This window comes from Triturus cristatus, chromosome 6 (genome assembly GCF_964204655.1).
Source record: "Triturus cristatus chromosome 6, aTriCri1.1, whole genome shotgun sequence".
Taxonomy (NCBI): Eukaryota; Metazoa; Chordata; class Amphibia; order Caudata; family Salamandridae; genus Triturus; species Triturus cristatus.
The window spans coordinates 1793464057-1793490102 of NC_140589.1; the positions used below are offsets into that span (position 1 = coordinate 1793464057).

The 26046-nt window shown below is 42.2% G+C and overlaps 1 protein-coding gene across 1 annotated transcript in view; it reads right to left on the bottom strand.

Annotated features, from left to right (window-relative positions):
• The window catches only part of LOC146822015 (cysteine-rich secretory protein 3-like), a 108649-nt gene that overhangs the window by 80426 nt on the left and 2177 nt on the right, over nucleotides 1-26046 (bottom strand). The window contains exons 2-3 of the mRNA XM_085613116.1: nucleotides 19724-19785; nucleotides 10203-10316 (exon numbers count right to left, since the gene is read on the bottom strand). Of these exons, the coding sequence (XP_085469242.1) occupies nucleotides 10203-10316; nucleotides 19724-19783 (174 nt within the window). The 5' untranslated portion in view covers nucleotides 19784-19785. The remainder of the gene's footprint in view (nucleotides 1-10202; nucleotides 10317-19723; nucleotides 19786-26046) is intronic.

Here is a 26046-nt window from a genome sequence, read left to right on the forward strand (position 1 = left end):
TCTCCATCCTCAATATGTATGTCACTATATTGATGTAACCTGTTGCTTGAGAGCTGATCTTGCCCTTGGCCCAGGCATTTCCTACTTATGGTTGATATATGATTGCATCTTCATATTGTCTGTTCTGATTACCACCAGTTTTTCCCACAGCAGAAGACCAAATGCCACGTGAGGCAGCCAGATCACCTCTAGCACCTTCCAGTTGGATCACTGGCCTTACTGGGCATAGGCATATAAAACATTAATCAGATGAGAGTGTGTCCATGCAGCACAGCCTCTTTCACTGGAATCTGTGGACATAAAGAAATATTTTTCAATATGTGTTCTTGGAATCCATCCACCACAGAAGCTGCCGATTGACAAGTCCTGGGAAATAGGAGACCAGTGCTGAAGGATGGGTCTGATCCAATTGTTTAGATGGAATCTTGCCCACAATAATAATCTCTCTTGTAGCTAAGTCCCTATGAACTTGTACCCAAGCTGTCACTATTCCATGACCTGTCAGAAATCTTGCTCCAATGAATATCTGATCCCAGAAGGGGATCAATTGAGAGTTCATTATATTTATTACAAATCGGAGTCCCTCCCGAACTATGAGAACTCTCATCAGATGAGACTATCAGCTGCATAGATGACAATAGAATCAGGCATTCACCCAAGTAGGCTGGACACATATCCTTTCTTGAAGCAGTACAACTATTAAAGATGTCAACACTTTTGAGGAAACCTGAGGGGCGGACTTTATGCTCAAAAAGAATGACTCTGAACTGGAAACGAGAATCTTCCATTGCCAAACGCAGAAACTTAGTGAGGCAGGTGAATAGGAATATGCAGATATACGTCCAGTAGATCTATGGTTGCCTGCAAGTCCTTCTTTGACACACGTAGAATGACTTGCTGTAAGGTGACACTCTTTCAATAAATTGTCCTTACCCATGACCTGACTTTCTTGAGATGGAGGAAGTGTCGGAACTTCCCAGAGGGTTTTTATACAAGAAAGAGATTGGGATATACACCTCAATACCTTTCCTCCCAAAGGACTTGAATAACAGCTCTCTCTACTACCAATGCAGAAATTCCCAACCAACTACAAGGCCTCCTTTTTACTGGAGATTTGGGGAGAGGAGTATGGATGGCTTCAGTGTTTGGAGGCAATGATTTGAACTCTATAAAATAGCCCCTCCTGATTAAATTCAGCACAGTGATTGGGTTGAGCCACAAGATTGGTAATCGACAATTCTTCCCCCATCTGATCGGATATGGATGGAAAAGGCCAATTGTCGGGGCCAATGGTTAGATCTGCAGACATTGCAGATCCCTGTGTTTTTCAGAAGTCTTTGGCTGAAATCTCTTTATTCTAGATAATTTTGTGCCTCATTTACAAACTTTTGGCATAGGGCAGCGCCGCAAGCCTTCCTGTTGCGCTGCTCTACGTCACAAGAAAATGGCCGAAATGCATTGTATACATAAGACATGCAGCATTCCTGTCCTTTCTTACTGCGCTGGTGCTCAAATGACTGCCGTGCGCCTAAGCAGGCACGGTGGTGCAAGAGTGTCCCCATTGTAGGGATGATTATTTTTGTGCAGAAAGGGACACCTTCCTGCACAAAAACAATCAATGGAGGTGATTTCCTCTATATATGTGAGCTGTTCAATGCTAAATGATAATGGTTTTTCTCCTCGTTGCACCTCCTCTACACCTCCCCTAGGGAGGCGTAGATGTTTGATGCATTGCCAGGTTTGCAGCTTGTTGTGAATCTGGTAATGTGTCAAATGCCATGGGTTTTACATGGAAACACCCACCATAAAGCCCATGGCACGCCTCCCCATTGCAGTGTGAGGCAATGCAGCGACATGTGCTCTGTTGCCTCATTCCATATCTACAGGGTCATGAAAAGCCACACAGGGTGGCTATACAAAGCCTTGTTGTTATGGCTAAGTTCTGTCACCACAGGAAAGGCATAAAAAGTTCCGTTCCAGTCCTAAAGACTTCAAAGAAATACTCGTGTATGACTGAGTGTGCCTTTTCTCTTGAAAGACTTTGTTATTATCACATTAAGATGATCCCCCAAAAATGTCTTGCCCAAAAAAATTGAATCTTCGAAAAAGAGGACTTCCCAACAAAATAAGCCTTCCAACAATGAAGTCACAACTTTTGTCTGGCCAAAATCATGGATCCTGATTCAATTGCAGTAGATTTACTGATGTCAGATGACATGTCTGCCACAAATGAGAATTTTTGTTCCATTTTTAGGAGTAGTTCTAAACAATCTGTTCCCTCCTGAATGGCCTGTGCCATAATTTCAAAGACCTGAACCAATGACGGGGAAGTGTATAGCGCATAATTAGGTGCTCTACGTGACAAATTACTTGCTTCTTAAAATGTTTTCTAACTATTGTCAACTTTGTGATCCACCGCCTCTGCTGAAGATCAATCAGCTGGGTTCAATGCATAAGAAAAGCTGACAAAGGAGGTCTGGAATATTGGTGAAACAACCCATCTTCATCCTCATTTGCTGGAGGGTGATCAAAACTCAAGTACTCCCCAATATGAAGAAGATGTTGGTACAAATCCTCCCTCACAATATACTTCCCAGAAGTACTCATCATGTCTGTTGCAGATTCACTAGAAAAGTCTGAGGATACTCACTTGTCTTTGTGTTTATAGGATTTCTCCTGCTTATTAGACTTGTAGTCAAAACCTTAGCTACCGCCTCTTCAATTATGGTTTAGACCTTTGCCGCAGACAGCCTTGCAGGACTAGTGCGAGACTGGTATCTCAAATGCCTTGGCCCACATTCACAACATGCCTAGGCAGATACAAAGAAACAGGATATGTGTGGGGGTTCTTTTTACCTACTTAATTAATGGGTGTGGCTGGCAGGCAATGCAGCATCATATAGTAAATAATCCAAGCCAGAGGGATGAGAGGAGAATGGTTGAGGCTAGAGTAAAGGAGAGAGCATGGAGCCTAGAGATAGAAAGCATTACAGGGCTGCAGGGTGGAGTGCCTCACAAAAAAGTGGAGAAGGGCACTTTATTGAGCCAGGTAGTAGGCAGAGACTAATACAGGAGCAAACAACAGGGTGATGTCAGTCGGGATAGGGCCATATATGAGCTAGGACCAGGAGTGAGGGATGATCCTAATGACACTGAATACTGCAAGCACCTGAATCAAGTAAGTAGAACTTAATAAAAGCCTAGGGTGGTGTTTCATCAAAAGGCTGAAGGGAGGAAAAAGGAGGAAAGTCTTACATGAGCTTGGAGCAAAAGAACACCTCCTCCACCACAAGAACAGGGGTTTCAGCACTATCTTGGCAATGAGAAAGGCTGTACTGTGGCCAGGGGCGTAATGCTGGTTCCTGCACCCTCAGCAGTGAAGGGGACCCCAACCCTTTAGAGGAACTTGTTTCAACCAAATGTCATGTATAACCGTAAGATATGGGAGTCTCAGGGTGCCCTCACCACTTTCTGCAGGGGAGCCCCATCATGCTTTGTAACATCACTGACTGTGGGTGGTTGCTACTGGCACAGTGCCTACTAGGCAGGTTATCCGCTGAGGCAACTCCATGTGTTTTTGGGGTCAGTTCTGCTGTGCATTGAAAGGCTACATAAGCTTGTTTCTTATTTTTTGCGGATTTATTGATTATACTGATGGGGCATTTGGTTTTTATACAGAAGGCAATTCAATTACTGGGGGCAATTTTGTGCCACTCAAGACGTCATATAAAAAAGGCAAGGAAGCGTCCAACTTAAGCACTCTGCAAACAAGGAGAACTCTGAAAACTTGCCAACCGGGTGTAATTTCAGGGCAGGCCATATGTGAGCTGGTTTAAGCTCAGCTATAGTGAGCATGCTCATTTGATCATGCATTTGTCCTGTCCTCTCTAATGAAATAACACTGCTGCAGTAGCCCTTTAATCAATGGAATATCAGGGCATGCAGGCAGGCTATTATTCGTTTTCCCAATGATCCTATTTTGAATACTTGCACAATTTTGACACATGCAGAAAAAAGACTGAACGCACTCACCGAAGGCCCTGTGTATTCAGATATTTAAATCACAGACTAAAATATGTCATACTTAGCACTCCACGATTTATAAACCTTGTGAGTTCGTTTTATTGATTGAGTGAAAATGTGTTTACATATCATTTTTTTTAGAATTAGTATGGACTGTCATGCAAATATTTTAATTATTTGTGCATGAATAAATACATTTCAAATTGGAATCTTGCGAATGTGTTGATGTGAGTGAGTGCATGAGTAAGGTTCTAGGGTGAGCCTCTGTGAGTGGGAGGTAATTGAGAGCGAGTGAGTGCATGAGTGTCTTGCTGCAGGTGAGCATATTGAGTGAGCTGGTGTGAGACAGAGAGTGAATGTATGAATTAGCATGAATGCAGGGCCTGAGTGAGCTATTGTGAGAAAGTAGTTAATGTGACAGTGAGTCAATGAGTGTGTGATAATGGCGTTAAAATGACTGGCAGCAACAAACACTACGGAAACACCAAATCCTTACATATATTAGTGGCAACGTGGTTGTTTATTGTGCAGGTGTAATTTTGGCCATAAAATTGCAATAGAATTATAGCACATATATCCTTTGCTAATTTGACAAATGCATTTCTAACAAGCATTGGATTGGCAGAGCCAAAATATGTGGCTTATAACTGGCTTTGCTAATATTTTTTTCTTTGCAAAGCTTTGAGACCTTCCATTTTCCCAATTTAGAAGTGTTGCAAGCATTCCTATTTTAAGCTTGCCTGTGCCAATATTGTCTGTTCCTTGCTAGGTAATTTTCATGATAGTCGCTATGGAGAAGGTATGCATAATTCTTATCTGTAGGCTTACTTTTGCAGAGTTTCTTATACACAATGGCAAATGAATACAGAAATTGTCTGTGCTGCTTCTTCGTCTTCTGCAACATCAGTTGTAGAAAAAGTTTGTTTTTCATACAATTCTTGGTAAATCAGATAACTTCTCAGAGTTGAAATGTTTCCAGTAGAACTTGACAAAGCTTAACAAAGCTTGCAAGAAAAAGACTTAACAAAAGCCACAGAGTGATATTTTATTGTTTGTGTTGCCAGTCATGGCCAATGATAAACAGTCGACTCATATACATCTATGATGCATGGAAGTCTCTGCTTTCAAACAGCTACTTGTTGTCTATAGAGTCCTTGTCTTGCTGGCTACATTTCCTGTTGTCACACTTGGACAATTCCAACTGTGGGGCTATGTCAAAAACTCATTTGGTCACCTATTTTTAACTTAGGGGCACAAGTTCCTTGATTTACAAATTTAAAAGAACACACCCAGAAATGGGCTGGGAGTACGGAAAGAGGTTACTCCATATGGAAATATATTTTCAACATGAAGAAAAAAGACAAAGTTGTAAAGTTTAATTGAACTACAGTGTTGCATTTACGTATCAGTACATGTAAACTATTTGCTTTTACCTCGGCCTACATAGAATACACAAAATTATTTCAGAACAGCTACTGTGAATCAGTGTCTGTCTGTTGCAGATTCAATGGCGTAGTCCTGAACTTCCCGTTTTCGGTAAATGGAGTTCAATGTTTACCTGGGCCTACCAACATTACTGATCAAAGATTGGAAAGATTGAAGCATGGGTTCTCAGATGTCTCCTTCTTGTCCAGCCATAATGAATTCATTGGGTCATTGCTACAGTACCTCAATGAGTCATAAAACAAATTCAGGTGCATAACAACATAGATGGATTTAAACCTTGCTGCTCAAAACACTTGGGTACAGGGAAAGAGATATCTCCTTCTGCAGACATTTTAACATGCAGAGCTTCTCATATCATTTCCAGCATCTGACACCGTTTGATTCTCTCAAGTTGGATTACTCAATTCCCCAACACCAGGGCAGCCTCGGAGCACAGGATGTGGCGTTTTGACCTTTTGTTCCTTGTTGCGTCGTAAGCCTCGAGCTCATGGGTTCATGGGCCGGATGTCGCAGAGGGTAATTTCAGTGCTCGCGGAGCCTCCTATCCTATTACTTCTAGTAGCACGGTCTCTGTTTAGCCTGCAGGAGGAAAGGAGCTCTGCGGACTATACTATAGCCAGTGCCAAATTAATTAAGGATTCCTACACTTTCTGTTGAACCTAGTTGGACCTAGTATCACTCCCCTGAGCCTTAGTTACCAGTTCATCGCCACTGAGTCTGATTTTCAAACCCCGTCCTTTTAAAGGACTGCAGTCGTTAAATGTAGATTCTTAATCCAAGCTGAAAAGTTAACTGGATGGACCATGTTATCAAGGTCTACGCTGCATCCAATTAAGATAAGTTTAGGGGTGCCCTGGATGTTACATCTTAACAACCATTTTAAAACCTCTCATTGAGGTTTCTGTGATTGATTATACAGTAATAAAAAACCCATTGGAATAGCTCCTGGAACAAATGCCTTCCCAACATATCATTCCTTTGTGAGCCCAGATGTTAATACATTTTGTTAGGGCTGCCATGGCAAATAGAATCGCCCCATCCTAGTTTAAGGCCACGATTATCCCAATTTGCAAATAAAAAAGGGGACAGGGGTTCTCGCACCTACTATTTGTCAATCTGCTAGCTTAAATGGACCATAATGATTACAGAGAGAGTATTCTTAGCGAGACTGGAATCTTGGTCCACAGATAATTTAATTCCTTCAGAGGTCCAGCTTGACTTTTGCCGGGGGATGCAGACTTTTGAATATTGTTTCAATTTATAATTATACTCTGATTAGCAAATACACAAACACAGAGGGAGGTGGGGTACACTTGGCATTTCTAGGTCTGAGCTGCACCTTTGATGCAGTCAGTAGATCAAAGCTCTGGTCCATCATGGAGGTGAAGGAGTATGACATTTTCCAACTTTGAGCCATGCACACTGGTGTTACAGCATGGGTGTTACAGCTTAAACAGTGAATAGACAGGACCTGTTAAGTCTGAAAAAGGGGTGCGCTAAGGTTGTGTGCTGGCAGAATTTCTATTCACACTGTGAATTAATCAGCTTGAGAAATACCTGGTGAGCATTGGGAAAGATGTGCCCCAATCTCCGAATTCCTGTCCTAAAATATGTGGATGCTTCAGTCCTGTTGACTAGGACTGCCAATGGTCTCCAGAGCTTTCAGGATGGTTTTACTGGTTTTACGAGGGACCAGGATTTAACCACTAATCTAACTAAGTCATACACAGGGATTGAGCTCCTGCAGCGAGCGGAAAACAATTTTTGGAAATGGTTGCTCTCGGTTCCTGGTGGGTGGTCCACCTTTGTCTGCCACAGTGAGAAGGGTCTTCCTCATCCCATGGATTAAATTAAAATCCAATCGCTTTTATTGGAGATCTCTATATGTGCTATTCAGGGGACAAACTTTTCACCAGCTATGCTAATGGAATGTTTGTCTCTGTTGTTGGGTTGCATAAAATACATTTTTTAGATTTTGGGAGTTCCAGTTCCCTTTACAGACCCGGAATCTATGGGGCCTAAACCAAAGAGAAGTTTAAACAGCTATATCTCAATCATAGTGAACATGTTAGCCCGGGGTTGTGAAAACCATCTGTGCTCTCTCACAGTGATTTACGGACATTTAAGGGACGAGAACCCTATCTCCTTTTTGTAAAAAATTCTCAGCAAAGGTTTTATATGACACGTCTCAGATTAAACAACATACACAATCTTGTTTTGTTTCCTTGTAGTGTCTACACCTCTAGAAACCGCACTCTATGGCAATTCAATGACCCTTCAAAGCAAAGGACATTCCACTGTTTTTTATTTTGCACATTATTTTCTGCTGCTTGGAAACATGATCTATTTCTGACTTTAAAGATCATTTAACATTAAACAATGCAAGCTAGATCTGAAGGCACTAAAGCAACTTCTAACAGAAAAGTGCTGTCTAGCTGCAATTAGTGTTATTCAAAGTGCTTTGGAGACAAGGAAGTTTCATGGCAAAGCAGACCACACAAAAGCAGAGGGAGGTGGTGTATACTTGGCATTTATAGGTCTGAACTGCACCTTTGATACAGTCAGTAGATCAAAGCTCCGATTCATCATGGAGGTGAAGGAGTATGACATTTTCCAACTTTGAGCCATGCACACTGGTGTCACAGCATGGGTGTTACAGCCTTAATGGTAAATAGACAGGACCTGTTAAGTCTGAAAAAGGGGTGCGCTAAGGCTGTGTGCTGGCAGAATTTCTATTCACACTGTGAATTAACCAGCTTGAGATATACCTGGTGAGCACTGGGAAAGATGTACTCCAGTCTCCCAATTCTTGTCCTAAAATATGTGGATGCTTCAGGCCTGTTGACTAGGACTGCCAATGGTCTCCAGAGCTTTCTGGATGGTTTTACTGGTTTTACGAGGGACCAGGATTTAACCACTAATCTAACTAAGTCATACACAATGATATGTGGACCAAACAATGCAAGAAAGCGTGCCTATTATATTGACAAGACTCATGTTGGGCAGGTGCAAACCTTCACTAATCTGGTAGTCCCATTCCATTCTTCTCTTGAATGGGGTAACTTGTACACCATATGGCATCAGCAGTTTTGTAGATCGATTGCGGCCCTTTTTAGATTTGCTTTCAAAGTGAGGAACAAGCCTATAAAAGAAAAGCTTCCCACTCATATTTGTAAATCTGAGTCCATGGTATTGTAAGGAGCAGGGTTCTGGGGCACTCAGGGTTTGAGCTCCTGCAGAGAGCGGAAAACAATTTTTGGAAATGGTTGCTCTCAGTTCCTGGTGGGTGGTCCACCTTTGTCTGCTACAGTGAGCAGGGGCTTCCTCATCCCTTGGGCTCAGCTTAAATCCAATCGCTTTTATTGGGGATCTCAATATGTGCTATTCAGGGGAGAAACTTTTCACAAGCTATGCTAATGGAATATTTGCCCCGGTTGTTGGGTTGCATAAAATAATTTTTTCCAGTGCTCTTTTCAGACCCGGAATCTATGGGGCCTAAACCAAAGAGAAGGTTAAACAGCTGTATCTCAATCATAGTGAAAATGTTAGCCTGGGGTTGTGAAAAACATCTGTGCTCTCTCACAGAGATTTATTGACATTTAAGGGACGAGAACCCTATCTCCTTTTTGTAAAAAATCCTCAGCATAGGTTTAATTTGAGACGTCTCACACTGAACAACATACTCAATCTTGTTTTGATTCCTTGTAGTGTCTACACCTCTAGAAATCACACTCTATGGCAATTCAATGACTCTTCAAAGCAAAGGACATTGCACTGTTTTTTATTTTGCACATTATTTTCTGCTGCTTGGAAACATTATGTATTTCTGAAGATCATTTAACATTAAAAAATGCAGGCCAGAGCTGAAGGCACTAAAGCAACTTCTAACAGAAAAGTGCCGTCTAGCTGCAATTAGTGTTATTCAAAGTGCTTTGGAGACAAGGAAGCTTCATGGCAAAGCAGACCACTAACAACAGGATGAACTATATTGAAACCTTAAGTTTTTTTTCCAATTCTAATATATGGTGACAAAGTTTCTACTTGAAAAGGTTTGTGAATTTTTTACTTTTTTGCTTACAATCTGTCAAATGATACATTTTTTAATGATGAATGTATTTCATTTTGAATCTGTACTCATGACTTTTTAGGTCAAATAAAGATGAGGAGTATTTTGGGGCATTCAGTGACTGGCATGGGGTCTGACGACACAGGGGTAAGTTGAAGTTTGGCTTATCTACCGACATATGTTTAACCCCTGGGAACAACTTTAATTGGATGAGAAGGGCCTGAATAAGAGAAGATTTTCATTTGATAGACAATATGCTAGAGCAAAAGTTTGGAATAATTAATTCCATGTGGTGGATTTTTCACTCAAGGAGAATCTTCAGACATAGAATTTGTCACTTCCACCAAATTAAAGGATTTTCCATTACCCAACCAGAAATATTTCTCTACTGGTTGTGGTATAGCTAGAACAGGTTTTGGTGTTCTCAGAATATTAGATGAACAGGCATGCATGGGTATCCACGTTCAATGTGGGATTGTATAAGTGTTTAACGCTTACAATAAATATATATAACAGCCTCCTTTAGAGATATGTATTAGGGACATTAAGAATTTAATTTGATATAAGGCTAGAAATACTGAAGGTGAATATATTTTCCTTTACATCCATGAAATTTACATTTCATCCCGATTTGTTAATTTAAATATGATTGTAAAATGTATCTCACCATTTTTCGCATGTCGCTGGCAGGTGGGACGACGCTTCCCCTCAATTCATTGTGTTTGTCACAAATCGCCTTTTGAATGTCAGCATTATCAATTTCCAGTCCAGGAACAAAGCTCTGAAAATATAATCAATGTAAATAATTGACTTTATGCTTCCAAATAGCATGCACTGTTGAAACATGCAGTGAGAACAGCATGCATACAGTTTAGTATGCTGAGATGAGGTTTTGTAGACCACATAAAGTGTACAGAAGAAATACAGTTCCCCTTATCCAGTCCTGCATTTCTGGATATCACCAACAATAGGCATTGCAGAATGTTCCTTTGTTTGATGATGTATGTTTGGGCTTTAACATCTTTCACAGGTTGGCCCCTTTAACGTTCACTCACAGGTAGTGAAGACATAAGGCTCAAAATCTGGTCCAATCAAAACAAGACAATGGTGGCTTTGTGGGCATCCACTCTGTCAGTGCTACAAATCCCTTATCATGGGCAGTATTTTTTACAAAGCCTTACGTACCACATAATATGAACAGTGGTTTGCAAGCCAGTTTATAATTGGCCATACTCCCTCATGTGAAAGATGTCTATCGATGTATATATTTGGCTATTTGTACGTTTATTTCTTTATCTGGCAATGTTCTGTGGGTTTCCAAATGAAACATGACTAGCTGTATTGAGAAGCACGAGTGCAACTGTCAAGCCGTTCTTGACTGTGCAGTTTATGGTAACAGGAGTATTTTAAGGCGGTGTTCTCATTTGCAATTTATTGTACTGATGCTGTAAATATTGTGTTTACGCCAAGGACAGAGAGGTGTGTATTACTTTCATTTTTGAGTGCTTCGCAGAGAGTGAGTAGGTATTGGTTTGTCTAAGTTACTCCCGGGGTCTTCACAGTATGCTTGCCTTGCCCATCTATTTCCTTTTCTCTATTCGTCCTGTTTGTCCATTCATCTAGGTTCCTACCTACATTAGAACATTGGAATGTTGATCGCTTCTTCGAAGACAATGGAGTGCTCTGGGCTTCTAATGGCTCATAGAAGCCCGGAGCATCAACATTCCACTGTTGCTGCGAACAAAGGCCTCATGGAGCCTGAGGGGATTTCAACCCCCAAGGTCTCTATGAGGCCTTTTTTTACAAATTAAAACATTCTGCCCTCTAAGGGCAGAATGTTCTCATAATTTTGGAGGCCTCCGTAGCGGGCTCTATCGGCCATTAAATGCCCACTCCCTTGATAATGCTAGAGCACTCCTTCAATGGCAGGTAGAGACTGCTACATCAGCTTTAAGGTTATAATATGTTTTTGCTCATTTATTGCAGGTTGTTTTTAAATAGACGCAAGCCGCTGAGTCCTGATTGTGCCTGTGAGGAAGAGGTCTCTCGTCTGCTACATCATCAAGTGGCCTAAAAAGTGAGATGGACGCACAATATTCAGGAAGGGGCAGGCTATATCTTTAACAGGTTTACTATAAAGAGGGACAGGGGATTAATGCTGCAGCAATGAAATTAAGTACTGCCTGCAGGATACTCCAGGGTTGAACTTCATGCTACTACCGAAGTCTAGCACAGGGCTAGCGTTTATGGTTCTAGCAATTGAATAGCTGATACCTCGGAGGGACCATACCCTAATGGCTATTGACCAGGATCCTTAAAAAGAAACTCTGGTACTGTGATATTTAAAATATTGTTGCAAGGAATCCTTGGGTGTAGAGATGTTTGTTTACTTTGCCATGATCAGTTTGAACATTCCTTAAATAGATTCTGACTGTGACCACTTAATGAGGTTAAAGTCTGCATAACAATAGTAACCCTGACACAAGCATGCCTGTTTCTGTGTATGCGACTCCTAATTTGAGCTAGGCTTGATACATTTTACAGAGGCTCAGAGAATGCCAAGAGCAAGAAAGAAAACAACAAGGCAGAGACAGAGAGGCCCAAAAAAGTATTACAGTCCAGCAGGATACATAGAGCCCACTTGCAGAAGCTGTAAAACTGTGCAGCTAGCATGTATGAGGCAGGCTAAGACCTACGGTTATTGCACCTTTGGGAAAAGCGACTCAATGAACATAAAAAAGACAAACCTAAGATCTATTCATCTGCACAAATCCATAAAACAGAGAAAGTGCTGAGGGCTACAACTCCCATTGGCACCCTCATTTTGTGCCTCGGATACTTTTGCATTATAGGAGGTTCCACAGACACTTGTTTTGCCCCTTCTATAATATGAATCACACTGGCACACATATTGAAAAAGACTTACTACAATGGGGTGTTCCTCCATTTTTCTTTTTGCACCACAATTCAGACACGGAACCAGAGGCAAAGAAGGTGTTGGAAGGTGTGCTGACTGAGCGGCACTTAGGGTTGGCACACGATCAGTGTGTACCCGATGGACATCCTAAGGAAGGGATGGGCTGCCACAAGAGAGATTTTCAAATACCCTTCTAGATGGGTGGATACCAACCCCCTCTTCAAACAGGAGCTCATCTGTCTCCACTGAAAGTCAGAGTTCTGGTTTCAAACCAGACTCTGCCTCCCAAGAACAAGCTCACCTTAGCACAGGCACGAACTGTCAATGTTTGCACTAGCCCTGAGAACAATTTATTTTTTAGCTCAACAGAGCAAGCTGTTCTGGTCTGCTCCAAGTGCATTGAGTTAGAGAGGCAATCCAGTGCATACAGAGACAGTGCTCTGAATATGTAATCCGTGCCTGATCTTTTTTTATATGTATATCATCATCATGCCCTCGCTGACACCATAATAGCAACCCTTAAAGACATTCTACAGGGCACAGAATGTCTCATCCAAGGCCTGGACAAATATAATCACGTCCATCCCCATCCTGATGGAGCTCCAACTGCTTCCTTTGTTGGCCTGCACCATCTTTAAAACTAGCTACATCATTTAAAAGGCCATCACAACTGGCACCACTGCTTATCTTGCAGTCACGCTCACCATCTTTAGTGACTCTAGGCACAGGCACACCCACATCCAAGACACCATGAGATTGCAAATTATGAAGTGTAAAAAGAGAAAAAACAATCCAAGAGGCCTTTTCCATCTATGTACCCAGGATCAGTAACAACATCCCCATATCCACCTGGACTGCCCCTAAGCTACTCCAATTTTTGAAAGATTTGAAAGCTCAATTCTTTAAAGAACACTAAGGGCCTGATTACGATTTTGGAGTACGGGTTGCTCCATCACAAATGTGACAGATATTCTGTCCTCCGTATTACGAGTTCCATTATATCCAATGAAATATATTGGAACTCGTAATACGGCGGATGGGATATCTGTGATGTTTGTGATGGAGTAACCAGTCTGCCAAACTCGTAATCAGGCCCTTAATCACAATGCATTAACCATCCACATGCCAGATACTTCTCCTGTAACTCGATTACTTTATATTTCTCTTTGATCCTGTACAGTGCTTCGTTGGCTTTTAGCCTAGTTTCTGGTAAAGAAATACTATATATATTCATTGAAAAACCATGGGTTTCAGGCATGTTATAGTTAGAAATTAGCGTTTAAAAAACCTTAGAAATTCACTGAAAAAACAATAGGTTTTAGGGAAAGTTATAGTTAGTTGCATATTTCACTCGTACAAAACCATAGAAATTCCCCCGTTATAGTTAGTTCAGCTAACTATAACTCGTGCCCCCGCAATGCACTGCTGATGACGTCACATATTACATCACTCATGACATGGTCAGTGACATCACTGATGACATCTCAAATGACATCACTGATGACATCATCCAGTGATTGTGTCTTTCTGTAAAATTTAGATATGTTTAATATATATAGGGAAATGCGTATTGAAGAATGAGTGGGTGTATAAGTGTCTGAATGGATGATTTAGTAGGTGCGTGACTGACTCTATAAGTGAGTGATTAAACTTATCTTACTGAATGCATTGGTTAGTGAGTAAACTGTGTGAATGTCTGTATCCATCTGTCTGTTGGTGTGTAAGCGACTGCATGGCTTTGCGAATAGCTATTTGAGTGTCTATATGGGTTATTGATTGGTTGTCTGAGTATCTCTATGGGTGCCTGAGTGTTTGTGTGGGTGGGGTGTGTGTGACTCTGTACATAGGTGTGTGAGTGGGTGATTCACTGGGTGCATGGTTTCAAGAGTTTATCAGTGATGGACTGTATGGGTGGGTGAGTGTGTGTATGGGTGTGTTACTGAGTGAATGTATATCTCAATTGTATATGTGTTAGTAACTACATATGTGAAAGTCAGTATATATGTGTGTTGGAGTATATAAATGGCTATAAGTGAGAGTGTGTGATTGTGAGAGTGGCTGTATGGATGAGTCTGTCCTTGTACCAGTGATTGTATAAGAGCGTAAGTATGTGCTAGTATTTGTATGAGTAAGTGAGCTGGTGTGTGTATACTGTATACGTGAGTAAATGGCAGTGTGATTAATTATTTGCATGACTGACCAGGTGTGTGAGTACCTCCATGGATGAGTGGTGGTGTTTGAGTTTCTATATAGGTGTATGAGTGCATATGATAGTCGTGTACTGAGTGACCATAAGTATGAGGGATTGTACGGGTGAGTGAGTGGATGTGTGTGTAAACCTAAGAATCAGTGAGTGGGTATGTAGTTATTGGTGTTGGAGTGTCTATGGTTTTGAGAATGGCAGTCTGTAATTTAGAGTGAGTGTATCAAAGGTTATATTAGGGTGTGAGATGATGCATCAATTTATCACATGGATGATGTCATCAGTGCTGTTGTCAGTGAAGTCATTTGAGATGTCATCTGTGATGTCATCAGTGAAGCAATATGTGATGTCATCAGCAGTGCATTGCGGGGGCGCGAGTTATAGTTAGCTGAACTAACTATAACTATAAGGCGCGAATTTCTATAGTTTTGTACAAGTGAAATGTCCAACTAACTATAACTTTCCCTAAAACCTATGTTTTTTTTGTGAATTTCTACGTTTTTTTAAATGCTAATTTCTAACTATAACATGCCTGAAACCTATGGTTTTTTTCAGTGAATTTCATAGGTTTTCTAAATGCTAGTTTCTAACTATGCCTACAGAGGTAGGACATGTGAAGAAAGAAGAAAAAACGCACAGAAAGAAGCAAAAGAAATGCAGAAAGAGGCAACAGAAGTCCACAAAGACAAAGAAAATTGCAGGAAGAAGCAAGACGTGCAGAAAGAACCAACAGAGGAGCAGAGAGAGGCCTTGTTGCAAAATCATCCTGTGCCCACAACTTTTTCAAACGGGTACTGGTGGTAACTGACTGACTAACCAGGCCTAGAGCCAGGGCTATGACACTTAGAATACAGTGAAAACACCTACATACTCTAGGGAACACTATGCGTTGGGGTACCCCTGTGATTAGCATGACCTCCTCTGTAAGACCCTAGTACACAATAGGGCAGGGGGATTGAAACGACCTATTAAAATGTGCCACAAGGCGGGTTTGCACAGTCGTGAAGGGGGGGCCTGAGGTGACATGTGTGTAAACAAGCCTTGTGTGGTTTTAAGTTGGGGGATAAAGTCCCCTTGAATCCTGAGGGTCCCTGGGGTCCAACTAGCCCACCAGGTACCTCCAGTAAGCGCCACAGAGCTGCGTTGCAGAGAGGTGTAAAAAGTGCTTGGCCTGGACCACCTCTCTGCAGCGCAGCGCAGTGGCACCTACTGGAAGCACCTGGTGGGCTAGTTGGCCATCAGGGGCACTGAGGGTTGAAGAGGAAATAATTTCCCATCTTAAAATGTGCCACAGGGTGTATTACACACGTCAACTCAGGCCCCGCCCCTTCGCTTCACCACTGTGTAAACACACCCCATGGCACATTTTAAGTTGGGGGATTAAGTCCCCACGAATCCTGAGTGTCTGTGGGGTCCAACTAGCCCACCAGGTACCTCCAGTAAGCGCCACAGAGCTGCGTTGCAGAGAGGTGGATAAAGGGGCTTTGTCTGGAACACCTCTCTGCAACGCAGGTCTGTGACGCTTACTGGAGGTACCTGGTGGGCTAGTTGGCCCCTAGGGGCCCTCAGGATTGAAGGAGAATGAATTCCCCAACTGAAAATGCCCCACAAGGTGTGTTTGCACACGTTACCTCAGGCCCCACCCCCTCCCTTCACCACTGTGTAAACACGCCCCATGGCATGTTTTAAGTTAGAGGATTAAGTCCCCTCGAATCCTGAGGGTCCCTGGGGTCCAACTAGCCCACCAGGTACCTCCAGTAAGCGCCACAGAGCTGCGTTGCAGAGAGGTGTAAAAAGGGGCTTTGCCTGGACCACCTCTCTGCAACGCAGGTCTGTGGCGCTTACTGGAGATACCTTTTGGGCTAGTTGGACCCAGGGACTCTTGGGATCAGAGGGGACTTAATTCCCCAACTTAAAAGGCGCCACAGGGTGTGTTTGCACATGTCACCTCAGGCCCAGTCCCCTCCCTTCACCACTGTGTAAACACGCCCTGTGGCCGTTTTAAGTTGGGAGATTAAGTCCCCTTGAATCCTGAGGGTCCCTAGGGTCCAACTAGCCCACTAGGTACCTCCAGTAAGCGCCACAGAGATGCATTGCAGAGAGGTGTCAAAAGGGGCACTGCCTGGACCACCTCTTTGCAACGCAGCGCAGTGGTGCTTACTGGAAGCACATGGTGGGCTAGTTGGCCCCCAGGGGCCCTCAGGACTGAAGTGGAATTAATTCTCCAACTTACAACTCGCCAGGGGGTGGGTTTGCACAATTGTGAAGGAAGGGGGTGGGGCCTGAGGTGACATGTCTGCAAACACGCCCTGTGGCCCGTTTTAAGTTGGGGAATTAATTCCTCTTCAATCCTGAGGCTCCCTGGGAGCCAACTAGCCCACCAGGTACCTCCACTATGTGCCAGGGAACTGCGTTGCAGAGAAGTGTTCAGAGGTAACGCCCCTTTTTACAACACTCCGCAACGCAGCTCCATGGCGCTTACTGGGAGTACCTGGTGGGCTAGTTGGCCCCCGCAACTCTGTAATCAAGCCCCGGGGGGGTCACGGTCCCTAGGACTGCGGGGGCCCCCGCTAGCCCCTGCATACATTTTTAGCAAATGCCCCCGGGACCTGGCCCACCCGGGGGCCTCAATTAAATGATGCTCCACGTATTTCCCCGAAATAAAAAAAAATGCTTTTTTTGGGGCTGGGGTCCTTGTGGGACCCCCTGAGCAGGCCTAGGGGGTCAGGGTGTTTCTACCCTGTACCCTTTTCGTGTTTTGAGCGTTTGTTTTTCTCTTTTCTTGTACCTCAGTTCTACCGAGGCACAAGATGGCTGCCAACACTTTCTGGTTTGGACTGTTGATAGCCAATTAGCATTAAGATCGTGATCGGGAGGGTGCAGGATCCTCTGTGTCTCTAGATATCACTATTTTTATTTCTTAATTTCTCAAAAACTGCTGAACGGATTTATACCATTTTTAAGAAGGTCGCTTTCTGAGACAAGCAGTACCTTTTTGCCAAATTTGGTGTAATTCCGTTCAGCAGTTTTTGCTATAACAGTGTCTAAAGTTTACTATGGGAAAATGATTTTTCACCACTCTTTTTTGAATTTCTCAGGAACTACTGAACAGATTTACACCATTTACAAAAAGGGCGCTTTCTGAACCAAGGGCTACCTTTTTGCAAAATTTGGTGTAATTCCGTTCAGCAGTTCGGGCTGTAGCCGTGTCTAAAATTTCCTATGGGAAATAACATGGGGAAAATGTGTTTTGGGACCCCCTTTTTTCTCGGCCCCGCTTGATGAATCACCCCCAAACTTTCTGAATAGGAGCGGACCGGAATGGGCCATTAGTTTTGAAAATTTTGCGAAGATTCATCAACCGGCGCCAAAGTTATTGGGAATAGAATGTTATGATTTTCCTATGGATTATACGTCCTAACTATAACTACCTACTGGCGACCGCCAGTAGGTAATATCTCTATATATATTTTTTTTGTTATGGAATTACTTAATACTATATATTTATAATATTTCTATAACAAAAATTGACAAATATATTTAGGCTTTCCACTTTTTAGTTTCTGTTGTGAATTTCCCTGAATTTTATCAGTGTTTTCCAATGTTTTCAAAGCTGCAAAAAACAGTGGTTATCAGTGTATGTTCTTTTTGCTCTGTACACAATCAGAGTTATATTTTTTCAGTGTTTATAAAGGATTTTGCCTCTATTTAATTTCTTCCCTCATTTATTCCTTTTGTCACTTCCTTTCAGCTTCTAACGCTGGTAACCTTTCATTATTTATTTCACCTCCCTGCCTGTCTCATTTCTCTTTTATTCAAGCTCATTTTCCCAGCTCCAACCCAATGTCAAGGATGTGCATGGATTGAGAAGTATTTGCACCTCATTAACATGTTATTGCTGCAGATAAAATGTTATTGGTGGATATTTAACCATCTTCCTGATGATCTATTTTTCAGCAAAAGGCAAAGTTTCTATTTTAAATATATATTGTGGGTGCTTAGTATTTTGTTATTGCAGGTCAGTGTCACCCTGCCTTGTTTTTTATCTTGAGACACCAAGAAATTACAGTGGTAATAAATGTACTATTCCTGCCGAATTCACCCTATTTCATTATTACAAGCAGTTCTGGTGTATACAAAAGCAGTCAAGATGGAAACTTCATGGCGCTGCATACGCTCAGAAGGTGCCTGTGCCATTGCTCTGGTTGAAATTATGGGGTCAGCAGCATGTACTATGAAATGCCGATTTTCTTGTACTCTAACTTGTGGATTTTCTGAGTAAATGTATTCACCAAAGGCAGTGCATACATTTCAGTTAACTGGCATCCGCATGGGACACAGGAGATATTTGTGATAAGGTGCTTGACCCTCCAGTATGAATCAAAGCATTGGCATGTGTTTAACAATAAAACAGTGTCAAACTAAGAACAGGTGTCTTTGGTGTAGCTCTATATTGAAGGACATTGATTCTGAAGGCATCAATAAGCACAATGATGTTTGTTTTCCACAATCCTGATATCTGAGTTTCAGAAAGTAAAACTCTATGATAATGATAGTGCCCCTTGACTTAGATTGAGGGTTTGCTCTGAGTTCAGCTGTGAACAACTATCCTGAAACATGAAGTGAACAGCGAACTAAAGCCATATGAGGTGACCACGACTTACAATTTGGAAAGGAAGTAGGGCATGGAGGTCCAGGCACCTTGTGGATGGTCACAATCGCATTCTAAGTGATTTGCAATGGCCAAAGTAGATCATTGGAGCAGCATCCATCACAGAAAGATGCTTAGAAAAAGGCCTGCACTGATACTGTTTTGAGAACAGATAGTACCAAAGATTACAAATACAGTGAATGTCAGTGCTTTTCAGTTGTTCCTAAAAAGCTAAAACAATCCTTTGGGGTTGTTTTATCTGAAATACCAGGTCTGAAAACTAGAAACACCAGATATATCCCTAAACAACGCAGAACTCTGCTTAGTTGTAGCTTTGTGATTAGTTCAGTGAGTTTATGTGCTCTGAAGTGTTTCCTTTTCTTTGATCACACCTTAAATAATATTTATTTTTCTTACCTGTGCAGTAGAGCAATGCAGTCCCAAAGCCAGAATCACTGCTAGCAGTAGCATATTCATTTCTGAAAAGGAGATCAACAGTTTGTTTACTATTTGAAAATCATCAAGTTACATTTTTTTATGTTTCTTCTGTTGGGCCATTAATGTGCATGGTTTCACCATTCTTTGAACTGGAATAACTAGCAACACCATAGACCTCCCCAAGGTGCAAACTCCTGACTGTGACATAAAACACATCCTAGTTGTGGCCATATAAACACACTATTTAAGTGAGCATGGGTGCTCCTGAGAATGCCCATAGGAAATTGTGGTTCAAATGCCAGACCCTGACAGTGTGATGGAGCTCTTCCCTACATTCCGGCTGTGTATTGTGTCCGGGAGAACCAAGCAAGAGTGTATGTAAATTGATCAGTTGGAATATCGCAGGGGCAAGATCTAAGAGGGGAGATGTAGACTGGATCGATTTTATCAGTGCACATGACATCATACCGTGCCAGGAAACTTGGGACACCTCCTCTAATTTCTGGGTAGATGGCTTTACTACCTTTGCTATCCCGGCTGTCCCTAGTAAGTCTGGTAGGGCTAAGGGTGGCCTTATGTCCCTTTTTTCCTTGAATCTGAAAGGTATACTTAGGCAGGTTCAAAGTGGTTCATTAAACCTTTTAATTGTAGAATGGGCCGTTTCACCGGACTACAATTTTTTTATAATCAATTTTTATAATTCTTGGGATAGAGATACGGAAACAGGCCATTTAGATTGCCTGGAGATTTTCCTCTCTACATTTAGTCAAAATAATTACCCGAATCATGACCTGGTTTTATTAGGTGATTTTAACGTCCATCCATGTAGCGATCTGTGTATGGTAAGAGAGCAGGAGGACATGATGGCCTTTCAGATATCCCACTTCGAGCACTCCAAGGGGGGAGAAGCCCTTGAGGAGTTGCTCGCTAATCATAACTTGTATGAACCCGATAGGGTGAAAGAACTGTCACCTATAAAGGATCAATCCCTGGTACTATACTTGATTACATTTATTTGAGCGTAGGCTTTTTACCCAGAGTGGTGTCTTATGGGGCAATAGTATCAACCCATGGTAACCACAACCCTGTTTTGCTTGTGGTAATATGGGATGAATGGCTGGGCGCCGAGTCTCGTCCTTGCAATCCGGGACCAGCCCTATGCCCTATAGACCAAGGGAGAAGGCTTAGATGGGCGAATGTGATGCCTGGAAATTTCATGCAGGATTTAATGCCTAAAATACAGGGGCTTATTGGGATATGTCAGAAGGAGGGTGCCCCAGCACATGAAGTTATGGGGGCGTTTGAAAGTGTCCGTTGCTCTAACAGTTAAATGCAACCGAGGGGTGGAAAAACAGCATAGGTGGTTTGATGCTAAGTGCTCCAAAGCCCATAAGGCATTAATGACGGCTCTGAAAATAAACCCGAGAGTTAGGACCGAGATCGCTAAGGCAAGAATGGAATATAAGGCCACTATTATGGGGAGAAAGTCAGCCATAAAACAGATGGCGTGGGAGAAATTAATATCAAGCGAGGTTTTGCACAATAGCTCTCAGTTTTGGGCCACTGTGAATCAATCCTTTTTCTCCAATGTAGATAATAAAGCAATGGATTGTGTTATCCCGGATGAAAAATGGCTTAACCATTTTAGTAAAGTTTATGGCGCAATTGACCTGGGCTCCTTTAACAATGGGTGGGAGCTCTCAGAGTGTGCCCCGTTAGTTTTTACTCCAGCTGAGGTGGAGAGGGCAATTGTGGAGACATCCAAAAATAAAGCCCCTGGGCCGGATGGGGTCCCGGGTGACTTTTATATGCATTTGCCAAAACTCTGGGCAGGGGTTTTGAGCCATGTTTTCACAGTTGCTAACAGTAACATCTTTCCTAGCAGTTGGGCCACATCAGTCATTGTGCCAATTTTTAAGAAGGGCCAGCGCGATGACCCGGGGTGCTATAGGCCTATTTCCCTCCTAGACTCTGCCATTAAGATCTTAGGCAGAGTCTTACTCTATCAACTTAGAGAAAACATCGAGAGGAGGGGAGGTCTCTCAAATATGCAATATGGCTTCAGGGAAAAGAGGGGCACTGTGGACCAGTGCTTAAACCTTCACATGTTAATATCGAAATACACAGTTGCCAAGGAGGGGTCCTTGTTCCTGGCGTTCATGGACCTCTCCTCGGCTTTCGACTTAGTGAATAGGTCGAAATTGTGGGCTGCCTTATTAGAACTAGGGGTTGAAAAGCCACTTGTGAATTTTATGGCATCACTCCACCAGGAACTCTTTGCAAAAGTAAGGGTTACAAAAGAGGGAAGATGCACCAGCCATTTCAAATCGGATAGAGGGGTGCGGCAGGGCTGCATCTTGGCCCCCCTCCTTTTTACCGTCTATATAAACGGCCTTGGCAAACATCTCGAGGCCATTGAGGGGGGACGTGCCGCGTGTAGGAGAGATAAGAATACCTGCTCTCCTATACGCGGACGATGCAGTCCTGTTAGCACGTACCGGGGTGGCCCTCCAGCGTTTGTTGGACTCTTTTGGGGCATTCATGGACCAGTTAGATCTGAAAATTAATGCCAATAAGTCCCATACCATGGTGGCGACTCGCCACAGTGAGAAGGGCAAAAACATTTCCTTTTTTGTAAGGGCGAGGCAGTGTCCAGGGTTGCATCTTTTCCCTATCTGGGGGTAACATTCGATGAGAGGGGTACCTGGGGATCCCAGATTAAGGTAAAGAATCTCTCAATGGCGAGAGCTACATCGGCCCTTCTGGGGTTTACAAACAGGCTCTTTTAAAAATATATAATGCTAAGTGCATCTCCATAGCCATATATGGTTCATCACTATGGGGGTATGTTACTCAGGAAACTCTACAACGAGTGGAAAATAAGTTTTTAAGACATCTTCTTTCTGTTCCCCAGTCTACTCCTACCTTCTCGATTCATAGGGAGGTGGGTTTAGACTACGTAACAGATAATCTTGGTCTGGCACCCCAATATGTTGGTTGAAGAGATGGCTAAACCACGAACTATCTCTTAACCACGCTATCCTGCAGGATGCCATGTCCCTGGATCACATGAATAAAATCCCGTGGTTGGAGTATGTGAGAATTACTTTTGCCAAATTAGGTCGCCCCAATCTATTCAATTTGCCGTCTTCTCTCAGGAAAGAGGATATTAATTGGATTATAAAACACTTTATGGATAAGGCGAGATTGGCTCGCAAGGAACATGAACTGACAAAAACAACAGTCAGATCACACTATATGTTGTTATCTTCTCCGTCCTTGGAGCCTTATCTCACTCTCGTAACAAAGCCCTTCAATAGACATCTGTTAATTAAATTTAGATTCAATTTAATCCCCTATATCCTAGGCTGTTATCAGACGTGGAGCAAACCGGAAAGGGGTCCGCCATGTAAATGTGACGATTTTTCCACTCAGGACACTATGCACTTTATGATGTTTTGTAGTTGAACAAGTACCTGTAACCTATTTTAAAAGAAGCTGGGTTTGTTCAAGTTAGGCCAGCGCTAGTTTTTCTGCAGTTTCTTGGTAGTACTCGCACTATATTTTCTGTGGCTAGTTTTTTGGTAGCAGCGCAGAGAATTAAAAAAAATAGGGTTTTGCCCGCTATCGAGGTGGCATGAACTGGGAAAACTGGGAAGTGCGACCATATAATTTTTGCCTTGCCTTGCACTCTGCACTCGTATCTCTGTATATTTTTGTATATGATGATTGTGTCTTGACCTGTTAAATCATGAGCTATTTATTTTTAAAATGTATATATTGTTGTTGTATGGCTTTTATGATTTTAAAAATCGAATAAAGTGTATTTTGACTTGACTTGACTTGAGTGGGTTTATTCGTTGACTGCATTCAAACTGGTGAGGTCCTTCTTGCCCCTTGAGTGACTGTTATATTGCCATGCAGATCAAGGTGAAACACCTAGGGACATTACAATCTGAATCTGTGCTGGAGGCTCTAAGCCTGCTTATTTAAGGGCCAGTGTTTCCAACTAATAAAACGAATTTTGCAACTCTTTCAGAATTGCAAATAGTATCAACGAGACATCTACCTCATATTTGAGAGTCACTTAGGCCCCAGATATCTTTCCTGTCTGAAGTAATTGTTTTATTGAAAGCAACTCATGTTCCTTGAAAGAGCAAAGGATAATTTTCAGACAAAACAATGTGTTTCCAGACAGAGAATGTGAAGTTAGGGACAGAGGTATGCTGTCCCTTGCAAAACAACAGTTCTGCATTTGCAGCCATTCAGAGAGGACACAAGATGCATCTTGTCGATTACATTTTCACAAGGCTTAAGGTTTTGCAAACGTCTACCCATATACACTTTGGTGCTCCTGATTACTATATCAGCAGCATCGCAAAACACAGCCCTGTTTGCAATTTAAATCTTCTGGTTTATAAACAGAGTTTCATATATCAGAGCGACAGTATCCTTAGGGCTCAGTGGCAGGAGGTGAAATCTTAAGTTTCCCCTCACAGACCCATTCTAAAGCCACTGGTAGGGAGACAAATTATGTCCAACCCAAAATAATTTTCTCTTTTCTGGATAAATGTCACATGGTGAGGTTTGTGCCCGAGGAAGTGCATGTTTTGCATGAAGCTTACCATCATGTAAAACAGGAAACTCCCTTCAGTGAGTGAACCCCCATAGGATCCCCAGCGGTGAGCAGTGTTACAGCAAATGCAAAGATACTTTTGTAACGTCAAAGTGTAAAGTTCAAATGACAGTCCTGCAATACTTCTGTTGTGATGCCACATTCTGGGTACTAGACAGTATGTAATAGGGCCCACAATGTCATGTGTTGTAAGAGACTTTCAGGAACTTTTACAACTTATTTCAGGCTTGCATTTCTCTTACTACATGAGCAAAGTATTTATAGAACTCTTTGCTGTCACTGAGCCATGCAATACCAGGTCTCGAATTATGGGCACTTTAAAAAGGACTAGGTTTCCAATCCACTAAGCAGCCCATTTTACCTATATTTTATCTGGGAGAATCCAGTTTACCTTGAAAGTGTAGGATGCACATAAATATTTACATTTATGTTCATTCTCAAACCCCAAACGGACTCCTTTCCATCTCAGTAATGGTTAAAGAGTTACTCCTCTTATCACACAAAGTACGCCGGGCTATGCGTGAAAAAGTGAAGAAGAAGATAGAGGTAGTGTATTGTTTATGGAAAAGATGGAAGGAGAAATTTCCTTCAGCACAGGAACCCTCACACACCGTTGGGTGACATTCTTCATCATATGGATTCCCTCCTCACAGCGTGGTGTGGGCTACGGCTCCCCGAGGGTAGGAGCTGAGGTGTTTTCTCAAAGTTGAGCATATAAAAGTATAGGTGAACGAGGGGCAGAGTGCAAAGAAAAATTAGTGAGTGATTTAAAAGTGCCTCTCTGGATCAACAGAATTTTATTGGGTGGTCACAAGGACACGATAAAAAGGAAGAGTGCTAGGGATTAAACCGATAAATCCCTAGATCACATAAACATTACACTACCTCTATTTTCTTCTTCTCTTTTTCACGTATAGCCGGGAGTACTTTGTGTGATAAGAATTGTTCTTTTTGAGGGATTAGTACCCTCTGGCTTCCTCAGATCCCCTCTAATCCTAAGTGTGTTTATGATCAAAGATTTACTCCAGAAAAGGTTTGACATGATTCCCCTTCCAGGAAGGTATGGAGCACAGATTACATCCAAATTTAGTGGAAGTGACGGGAAAGAGCGTTCTCCAAAGGGGAACTTTTTCCCTGCAGAGGACATGTGTGAGTTGTCCCACATGGCTGCATTCACTATTTGCATACTCCACTTCAATGGAGAATTCTACATAGGGGTAGCAGTCACTTGACATTCCTGGAATACACCTAGAAACATGCACATGGATCAGCTTTTGAGGACTACTTCTGTGAATATTTATAAAAAGGTAAAACATTGAAAAATACACTCAAACAAAGACCTGACTCTCCGTCCATACTTTTCTATCTTTGCCTGTGAATAGGGCCCTATGCGTGCCCTTGGACTAATTATGCACTTGTTTCAAATCACCCCCTAGGGTATAAATCACAATATTTCATAAACAAGTTAGCACCCTCTCGAAAATGTTTCCCAAAAGTTATTTTCATACATTGCTGTAAAATTCACAATTCTTTTTAGTTTAGATAGTATCACTGAAGTATCTATAAAAGCTTAAGGACTTCAGTGCCTTTCATGGATTTGCCTTGAGTTCTGCTCCTGTTATAAAATGTTGTTTTTCAAAAGTCTCTTTATTATTGTTGTTATTAT